The sequence below is a fragment of the Pteropus vampyrus genome, unplaced genomic scaffold (assembly GCF_000151845.1).
Source record: "Pteropus vampyrus isolate Shadow unplaced genomic scaffold, Pvam_2.0 Scaffold276, whole genome shotgun sequence".
NCBI lineage: Eukaryota > Metazoa > Chordata > Mammalia > Chiroptera > Pteropodidae > Pteropus > Pteropus vampyrus.
The window spans coordinates 2,615,224-2,625,587 of record NW_011889057.1 but is presented as its reverse complement, the minus strand read 5'-3'; the positions used below and the strand labels follow the sequence as shown (position 1 = coordinate 2,625,587).

General features: G+C 43.3%; 1 protein-coding gene across 2 annotated transcripts; it reads right to left on the bottom strand.

Moving 5' to 3' along the window:
- Positions 1-30: 30 nt before the first annotated feature.
- On the bottom strand, positions 31-10,227 carry AAAS (aladin WD repeat nucleoporin). Of its 2 annotated transcripts, none has more exons than XM_011375816.2 (16): positions 9,952-10,227; positions 9,200-9,327; positions 7,351-7,406; positions 6,954-7,045; positions 6,733-6,779; positions 6,378-6,476; positions 5,931-6,074; positions 2,210-2,330; positions 1,754-1,878; positions 1,504-1,564; positions 1,279-1,369; positions 980-1,073; positions 825-892; positions 599-680; positions 399-483; positions 31-271 (listed from the first exon to the last, which is right to left on the bottom strand). In XM_011375816.2, exons 1-16 carry the CDS (start codon positions 10,072-10,074, stop codon positions 65-67), a joined length of 1,623 nt encoding a protein of 540 aa, XP_011374118.1. In that variant the 5' UTR covers positions 10,075-10,227; the 3' UTR covers positions 31-64. The 2 variants fall into 2 exon arrangements, with proteins under 2 accessions (XP_011374118.1, XP_011374119.1); XM_011375817.2 differs by lacking the exon at positions 9,952-10,227 and adding an exon at positions 9,591-9,886.
- Between the last annotated feature and the right edge of the window lie 137 nt (positions 10,228-10,364).

Genomic DNA, 10,364 nt, shown 5'->3' with positions numbered 1-10,364 from the left:
CCAATGCAACTCCCTTGAAAAGTCTCATAATTGAGTGGAAAACAAAGAAGGAAATTTTTTATTATTAGAAGTGGGAAGCAGGCGGTGGCCCTGGCAGAGGGTCCCAAGGAGCAGAGATTGGGGATGTCTCTGTAAAGAGGGGCAGATCATGAACAGAACCTCCGCCCCCAGCTGGGGGCTCTTGGGTTCGGCCAAGCACTGGGCTAAAACGTGGAAACTGGGCATTGACAAAGTACAGAGGGATGTGGGCAATTCGGCCTGTGGACCAGCACTACAGAGGGAGGAGAAAAAAAGTCTTATCAGACTGGGCTCAAAGGCCATGTGACAGAGCCACACAGTAACCAAACCTTCAATTCCTCCACCCAACTCCCCAAACCCCAGCAACCTTGGATACTCACCACACTAAGCAGAGCCCCTTTGTTAAAGGAAGGATGAAAAGTGATGAGCTGGGCCTGGGCTCCTGGCTCCCCCTGGATAATGCCACTAAGGGAAGAAAAGATAAGCAGGCAACTGGAAACAGAGGCAGGTGTAGTGGGATGTGGATTTTGTGTGAGAAGGCTAGTGAGAAGCCCAGACCAAAGGCCTGCCTAGCACTTACCAAGGAAGTAGCTCAAACAGAGGGCTGTTTCGAGTACGAAAAAGGAGGATGACTGGCTTACCATTCTGGACTCGTGGATTTCCTAAAAAGAATGGATACAGGGCAGGAAGGAACTCGAGGCAGAATCCCAGGGCAGGGGCAGAGAAGAACTGCAGCCAGGGCATGGACACTGAATTAATGGGAAGATGGCTGTGGCCTAAGCAAAGTCCTTCCTCCTACCTCTTACCTTTCATGAGCACAGCCAGACGCTCCCCGCTGGGGTCCCAAACCATGGAATGAGCCTCTCCCCCAAGTCTGTGGATCAGAACAGGTTGAGAGAGCTCAGCGTGGTCCATCCCACCTTCCTTTCACCGCCTCTCCCTCACCCACTCACTCCCTCACCTTTCTTCTCCATCTGGGGTGTGTAATGTTGTCTCAGACAGATCTGCCACAATCGTTGCTGATTTTGCACCTCCAACGCGCCCCTTTCCCTCACCTGTGGATAAGGGCAGAGACCCTTCAGTATAGGAAACAGGCCTCTCACTGGTCCCCTGCCACCTCTCCCATTGTAGGCATCAACAGTTCTCAAGGCTCCCAAGCTGCTTTATTTCCCTGTATCCTTCAGAATAACATATTCCAGAGGGTTTCTGCCTCCCACTACCCTAGATATTCCACATCCTGAAACATTTCCCCTAACTCACCACAACGTTCCGGGAATGACAAGGAGTAAATCAGTGGTTCCCCTAATACAGTGAATAACAGCCGGTTTCCATCTGGGCTCCAGCAGCCAGTCTGGGGTCAGGGAGCAAAAAGCAGGGGGAAGGGTGGTCTATAAGAGACTGTAAAAGGAAAAGAAGTAGAGGAAGTGGGGAGACAAACTTGGGGAACCAGGGGACTACCTCCTCCCCAGCTTCCATGAATCTTACCTGACATCGCCCTGATAGCGTAGGCCACCTCTCGCACGTCCACATCTGGGCCTCCCAGACTCTGCACCAGACAGACAGATCACAGCTTAAGATCTCTGGGTTCCAAAACTTGGACTTCCCTCTCTGTCAGTCCCAGGATGAGGTCAAAGAATGGGAATGGGGACAGAATGTTCTGCCTGCTGGGAGTTCCAGGAGCCAAGTGCCTTGCTCCAGGTCGTTCTTGCCCTCCCTCTGTCCTCTTCCCACTCACCGAAATACAGCTGAGGGAGTGGTTGCCAGGACTTTGCTGCCATCCGGGGACCAGAGAAGGTTGGTAACCCCTCCTCCCCGAAACCAGGGAAGGGGAACACAGGTCTCTGTTGAGACATCCCATACCTAGGAGAGTGTGGACAAGAGAGTGAGACAAAGGAAATTCAAGCACCCTATTGTGTCATGGCCAGCTCCCCTTCATTCAGGTACAAAGAACCAGAAATGGAGGAAGCAGGAAAAGGGATGTTAAAACAAAAGGAAATAGGTTTCGTAATTATAGCAGGCACAATTTTAAATCTGAATCTGGATAGTACAGCTCCCTCCCTGGTTAATTTTAAGAATATATGGACAATTAACTCTCCTTACTGCAGGATATTTTCTACCACCTGGCAAAGAATGCTCTTTCCTTAATCTGAGGGATGGCTAAAATGACCAAAAGGGGTGGGGACCAACTCACCAGGATAGCAGCATCCACAGGTGAAGCTGAGAGCAGCCGCCCCCCACTGGGGGCCCAGGCCAAGCTAGTGACAGGTGTGTGTCCAGCATGAGAGAGCACTTGGGCACAGCCAGAAGAGGGTCTACCAAGGGGAAATGGTGTAGAGTCAGAAGACAAGAAGAAAGCCCCATGATTCTATTTCCTTGCTTCTTCCCAATAAAATTTCCAAATCCCACTGGCCCCTTGAAGCACAAATCTAGACTGGGAAAAATTAATAAGGATCATGGAAGTTAAAAAATAAGGGCAATGTCAACACCAGTAGGTCCACAGAGGAAAATGGGTGAAAGGGAATAAACTTTCACTATAGGTCTCAAGAAGACAAAAACTTCTGACCACTAAATCTAGAAGGTGCTGAGCTGGGAAGATGTCATGCTCTGCCCTAGATGACAGCCTTCCCCACAGGACCATCCTACCCGGGGCTTGGGATAATCTATGATATTACCTCAAGGGTCCAATCTCTTCCCTTTCCAAAGTCATCTACTGCTCTCTAGAACTCATCCTGTGCTCCAAAACTTGTCTCTCTGCCTTTCCTTGTCAGAATTAATCTCCCTCATCTGCTCCTGAATTGTTTTTTGCTTGTCATAAAGATGCTGCCTGTGGGTCCGCCTCCATCACTAGGCTGTGAACTACCTGAGGGCACCACGGTGTCATTCAGCTTTGCAACTCTGGGACCACACACTTGGTCTGACAGGTATAGGCTTCTGCCTGAGTTAATGCCACCCTCTCCCTTTTCCACCTAGCTGTAACTACCATTAGCTTCAGTGAAGTCTTAGGCCACTGATCTACAACTTATTCTTTAACTTCACAGTAAATCTTGGTTATCTTTTCAGGTCAGTTCCTAGAGACCTAGCTCATTCTTTTCAGTGGCTCCACTGTATTCCACTGAATAGATAACTATAACATTCAGTCATGCCTCCACAAATGGACATTTCAATTGTCTGTAATTTTTATTACAAACAATGCTACAAAATATATTCTCTATATCTTTATGTACTCATGTCATTATTTGTGTAGAACAAAGTATTAAAATAAAATGGGAGGGAAATATGCCAACAAATTATTTTCTGAAGTTTGTACCACAGTGTACTCCCACCGACTGTGTATAAAAGTACTTGTTTTCCTACTCTTGCTAGTACTAGATACTATCAAACATCTTAATTTTATTAACATTATCATTTCTGAATAGGCAAAAAATGTTCTGTATTTTTCCTAGTCCTTTTAACATTTATTCTTTTGCTGCTTAGTATTTATTTGAATAATGTGAAGGACTATTATTTTTTAAATGTATAGCAAATTATCCCAATACCACTGAAAAAAAGAAATCTAAACTTTTTTCTTCTTCTTAATTATTATTATTTATGCCCACAGCACCTGGTCTTCCTAGGTGGTCTACCATCCAAGTACTAACCAGGCCTGACCCTGCTTAGCTTCTGAGATCAGACATCGGGCTTGTTCAGGGTGGCATGACTGTAGAGCATGCACCGTGACTCCACTGGGGAGCAAACCCAGGGCCTTCTGCGTGTAAAGCAGACGTGCTAACCACTACACTATGGAACTACGTCCTCTAAACTTCTTTATTACAGTGAAAGCCACATTCATACATTAAATCTCCATATATTCTTAGATCTGTTCCGGAATGTTATTGTTACATTTATCTGTTTGTCTATCCTTATGCCAATTAACTTCCTATTATTGTAACTTCATAAAATATTTTAGTACTTGTTAACTAATGTCACCATAATAAGAATAAAAATTTAAATATATATATACACATATATATTTTCTAATACCTAGTAGGGCAAGTCTCTCAATATTTTTCCTTTTCTGACTTTTTTCTTGGCAAGTCTTCCACATTTATTCTTTCATAAAAACGTAAATATAATTTTGTGCAGTTCACAAAAATCCCATCAGAATTCTGACAGGAAGTACACTTAATTTGACATCTTTATGATTAAACTGTCTATCCAGGAATATAGCTTATCTCCATTTATTCAGCTCTTGTTTAATATTTTTCAAATTTCTTCAGATATCTAATATATCAAATAAATTTAACAATTTATTTCTAGTAATTTAGTAATTGTTTTACCTATTGTAAATAGAATTTTTTTCCATTTCAATTTTTCAAATATTATTGTTGGTATAAAGGAAAACTATTACATTTTCAATGTCTTGAATCCAGTCACCTTACTACATTTATATTTCTTATTAAATCAACCAAGTTTTTTTTAGTTGAATCTATTTTATATAGGTATAAAATCATATCATCTTCAAATAAGAATAATTTTCTCTTCTTTCAAGATTTTACCACATTTCTTTTTCTTGTCTTACTGCACTCACTAGAATCTCCAAAAATAATGTTGATTAATAATGGTGACAATATCTCAGTCTTTATCTTGACATTATTGGAAATACTTTTAGTACTTCGTATTTCAGTTTAATACAGTAGCCGCTGATTGAGTAAATATTCTTATGTTTAGGTTGTCTCTTTGAATTCCTATTTTACTTTGTTTTCAACAGAAATGTCTGCTTTTTGAGAAGGACATTTATTGATATAAGCATTTTTCTCCATTAATTTGCTAATGTAATAAGTCATGTGACTAGATTTCCTAATGATGAATAGTCTTTAATTTCTGGAAAATCCTACTTAAGATTTTTTAAAATATACTTTTGGACTCTATTCACTAGTATTTTATTTAGGATTTTTGAATCTATGCTCAAATATTTATTTTCTTGTACTATTTTCAGGTTTAGGTTTTTGGGTTACATATGCTTTATAAAAATAAATCGGAATGGATCCTGGGACACATAAAGGACATTAATGGAAAAAGTAGTGAAATCTGAACAAAGTCTGGAGTTTAGTTAATAACAATGTGCAAATGTCAGTTTCTCAGTTTCGACAAATGTTAACATGATAATATAAGATGTTAAAAATGGAGGAACTGGGTGAAAGGTATGCCAAACTCTCTCTTTATAACTTTTCTAACAATCTAAAATTATGCCATAATGAAGTTTATTAAAAGGAAATAAATAAAACAGGAGACTTTCTAAATTTTTCTATGATCTGGATTAGTTCAAATAACATTAAATTTTGACAATTAGAACTCTCATAAAACCATCTCAGCCTGGCATCTTTTTTAGTGGTATAATTCCTCCCTTTAATTTCTTCTATAATCCACTTTAGTAACTTATATTTTGCTAGAAAATCAAACACTTCCTTTAGATTTTCAAATCTGTTGGTCTAAACTTGTGTATATTTTCTAATAATTCTTCTATTTTCTTCTGTATCTGTGGTTATCTCTCTTCCCATTCTTAAAATAGTGTACTTTGATATATTCTTTTAACTTAATAAGACTGGCAAAAAGGTTTACTTATTTATTCATAATTAAAAGAACCAGTTTCTGGTTTTATATTTAGTTAGTTATCCTGGTTTCAACTTATATCCATTTTAATTCCCTTCCCACCTTACTTTAAACCTATATCTGACAGTCTTTCTACTTTATAATCCATAGGTACATACTTTCCACAATCCCAGAAGCCCCTACTAGTTCTTTCCCTTCCTCTAGATTATTCTCAGCACCTCCACCTTGTGAGGACAAAGAACTTCTCCTTCCAGCCCTCCTCACTACCCCTAGAATGGCCACAGCCCTCAGGCCAAGGTTAAAGACAAGCTGCTGGCACTCACCTGGTAGACAAGGAGGTGGGGTCCAGGGTCCAGATAAGAATGCAGCTTTGGCAGGCCACAGCCAAGACAGAGGCACTAAGGGGCTTCCAGGCCAGAGCTGCCACATTTCTCTGCAACCGGTGCTTCAGAGAGGGGACTATAGTGCTGGGGTAAAAGGGTAGGGGATTGAGTTAAAGCAGGGACACTAAGGCTCAGGGGACCTGAGAACAGCTAACAGACAAATGCACAGACCAGAAAGCTGATCATCCAGGGCCCCAAGGTACTGTGGGACAGAAGGATAGGATAACAGTTAGATATGAATAAAGAACACATCCAGTTCTGGAAGGAGCCCTGTGGACCAGGCCCAGGAGCGGCAGGATTCCCCTGGGCCCAAGGCTAGAGAGTGAAGGGGAGACTAATCTATGGAGCCTGAAGAGTCAAGAGCCAACCCAGCAGGCCCCCACATACCTGTTGGCATTATACACACGGATGGAGTCATCTAGCAGGGCCACTGCAAACTTGTTGGTATGGGGATGCCATGCAAAGACCCGCAAGCAGCAGCTGGACCTGGAACAGGTGTGAGCATTGAGTCTGAACCTGCACCTACCCATACCCCAGCCCAGAAGGTCAAATTCCCTTTCACATGAGCACACTATTGTGTCTCATTTTTTCTTTTATTTCTTTTTTTGGAAGGCAGGAGTGAGAATGTGGGCAGTAGTCTGAAAAGGGGTGAGAGGAGTCTGCCTTGACTTCCCTCTCCCCAAAAGAAGTTCCAAGGTTCAGGACTTACTTCCCACAAAAGCCCCAGAGCTTATACACTCACCAGTTTGTAACTTGAGCAAATTCAGCAATCAGATCTTCACTCCTGAGCTGTAAGATCAAAGCCAATAAAGGACACACTGGGACAAAGGGAGTTTATCCCCTCAATAGTTCCACAATGAAGTTGGACCACTTCCAGTCTTTCCACTCCACCCTGCCCTTAAGGGATAGGAAATGGAGAGGAGGGCAGGAGTGGGGAGGGCCAGGGAAGGAAGCCAAACTTACCGACAAATGGGGGAACAGGGACCCATGGAGGGAGGAGGCCCATTGACAGAGTGCCACAGCCCAGCTGGAAGCAGTTTTCACCCACTCAAACACTGTGGGGTTGAAAAAGCAGATCTGATTAAATCATTCAAAAGGCTCTCACTAGGCACCCTCTTAGGTGAGAGACAAGCAAGAACGAGTACTCCCCTGGTCCTTCCACCCAACAGTTTATTTGGACACCCACTCACATAGGTAGAAGAGAGAAGTGAAGATGACACCAATGTAGACAACTGGGACAGGGAAAATAAGGCTACAGGGAAAGGGGCTGAGCCAACAGGTAATTGGGATGAGTTAGCGAGAATATGGAGGTGAGATGCCAACCGCAAAACTGGAAAAGACTGGAGGGAAAAATACTTACCCTCTTCCTCCGAGTTTGCAATTTCATTCAGCACCCCAAATAGGCCCATATCACGCCTGATAAGAGGAAGCTGTGAGTCAAATTACTCTGACCCTCTTCAGTCTCCCCTCTACAAGTTTCATTCAGTCAATAAACATGTATTAAAATGAAGAACATTCATATTTAATGAGTGGCAACTATGTGTCATGCACTTTATATATTGTCCTTTAATTATCACACTAAAATGGGCAGAATGCTAATGAGGCAACTAAGGCTCAGAGGTCCTTCAGGGCTTTGTGAATAGGTCGAGTCAAGACTTGCTCTAAGATAGTGAATGGAAAGCCACGGAAGGTTTTTAAGCAGAGGAATGAACTGATCACACTGGCATTTTAGAAAGATCATCTGGCTGCAAATTAGAGGGCAACAAGAATGGACAGAAAGAGATGGGTTAAGAGTCTAGCTCAGGAACCTAGAAAAAAGGCCAAAGTGACCTGAACAAAGGGGATGGAGAAAAGTATATTTAAGAGCTTGAAGAAGTAGAATGCCAGGATCTGAGAACCAATTAGACATTAGTAAAGGAAAGAGTATTAACAGAAACACCTAGGTACTAACTATAGCAGCTAATACTGCTTATAGTGTGTCAGAGCTGGGCTAGATGCTTCACATGCATCATTTAATTTAGCCACTATCACAACCCTACAAAATAGGTATTGTTATCTGTATTGTTAAATGAGAGAACAGAAAGCATGAAGAGATTAATTATCAAGGTGACCTAGCTAGGAAGTAGCAGAGTCAGAATTCAACCTGTCTGCCTATCCCAGAGCCTGGGCTCAAACTACTTGTTCATGAATGAATAGTAAGGCCGTTCCTTGAGATGAAAACACAAGGAAGAAACTGGTTTGGAGAGGAAAATGAAGAGATCAATTATGAACATGCTGAGTGTGTGATGCCTGTGGAATATCCAAAAAGGGGTGTTTGGTAAACAAGTGAACACCCGGGTGTGGAGCATCAATTGCAAGTCCAACCCAGGACATCATTTAAGGGACATCAGGAAGAAGAGAAGCAGCAGCAGCTGGAGAGGCAGGAAATGGGAAAGAAATCAGAACTGAATGGCTTTCAGACAATGAAATGATGTTTAATTTCACTCACACAAATAGACATGCAAATTAAACCATATTTCACTACCAACTTTCAAAGTTTGATAGCACGTTTTGAGAAACAGGCACTCACTCTCATACACTGCTGGTAGGACTGTAAATATGTACAATTTCAATGGTGGACTATTTAGCAACAGCTCACAAAATTACAAATGAACATACCCCTTGAACCCAGCTACTTCATTTGTAAGAATTCACCCTACACATGACAATGATAATAACAGCTAACCCTTGAGGGGATTAATATGGGCCAGGCACTGTTCTCTAAGTGTTTTGTGTCCATTAACTCATTTAATCACTATAAACTCCCCTTTTACAGATGAAGAAACTTGGGGACAGAGTGATCAAGTAACTTGCCCAGGGTCACACAGCTAAAAAGCAGCACAGCCAGGAATTGAATCCTACATGTGCAAAATGAATGAAAATTAAGATTATTCATTGCCACCTTATGCCTAACCTTGCTGAGCTTCAGCTAAATGCTCAGAAAGTGCTAATGACATGAGGTAGGGATAGGGAGCAGGTTCACATAGTCAAACCAGAAAGCAAAGCCAAGTCATTGGAGATAAAATGGAAAGTCTGTTGCACTGCCTTGAGTTCCACAATAAAAACTGACAATTTGATATATTGAATGACATAAGGCTCTGAGCTAGAGAGAGCCTGGCAGCTCCAAGATATGCAGACCGTGGCCCTGGAGACCCTTTGCCATGTCTCACCAAATATTGATGCATCTCTTCCACACTTGCTCCCGATGATGGATGAAAGCAGTTCTTGTGCCATGGTCCAGCCTCCCAGGGGTTTTCAGGGGATCTTTAGTCAGGTTTAGGACAGGAAGATTGATCCACTATAGCCCAGAAGTGAGACGTGTGACAGTTGAGTCAGTCTCTTCCCCAGATCTCTGCTGAACCCCCTGCTATCTCCAACCCATGGCTGAGTTTAGTTTAAAAGGCTCCAGAGACTTGTTTCCCATGTCCACAAACGTAACATCTGTGAGACTAGAAAACAGAACTTATGCTCCCTTATCTGTGAAACTACGATATTTCACAGGGTTGCTGTGATTATGATATCTTATAACATTTGTGAACACCTGGCTCAGAGCCTCCTTACATAGCAGACGCTCAATAAATGTCAGTGTTCTTCCCTTTCCTTCCCAGCAACACCACAGAAAAACGCATTCCAGGCTGGGCCTTCTCTACTCTCCCAGATACTGTCCCTAACTTTTCAATAGTTCTCCTGTACTCTCACGTCCTCTCATTCTCTCTACTTCCTCTAGGCCTACTCCACAGCTCCTCAACATCCCTCATCCTCCATCCAACCCCAGCCCTTCTATTCCCCAGCCGCGGTCAGGCGGTTTCCAGTCCGCCAGTGTGAAGGCTGCGACCCCGCCCCCACCCCGCAGTCTCAGGTCCCGGGTTCTCCCAGACTCCGCCCCATCCCTGTAGGTCCTCTCCCTTCTCGCCCCGGCCACCTGGCCCCGGAAGTCAGGAGGCGGACTCTCATAGTTACTGCCTGTCACCAGCTCGTTATTGTGCTCGTATAGGGTGACTTGACCCCTACGCGGCGGCGGAGGGAACAACCCCAGTGAGCACATCTTGCCGTCCCGAAGATGTCCGGAATCCGCAAACTCGTGAATCTCACTCCTTAGTTCCCGGGCTAGATTCGGATGCGTACGGGTAGTCGTCTGGGACAAACGGCATTACAAAGCTCAACGGAAGTGAAGGGAAGAGTAACGGAGAAGGACGCGTGCGCAATCCGGGTCAGACTTCTGGAGCATCCTCGCGCGCCGCCTGGCGGCTGGCGGGAGAACGGCGCGGACACATTGTCAGGGCCAACCCCTTAGTTAAGAGTCGGAGCGCTTTTTGGTTTTTTTTTTGTTTTCTT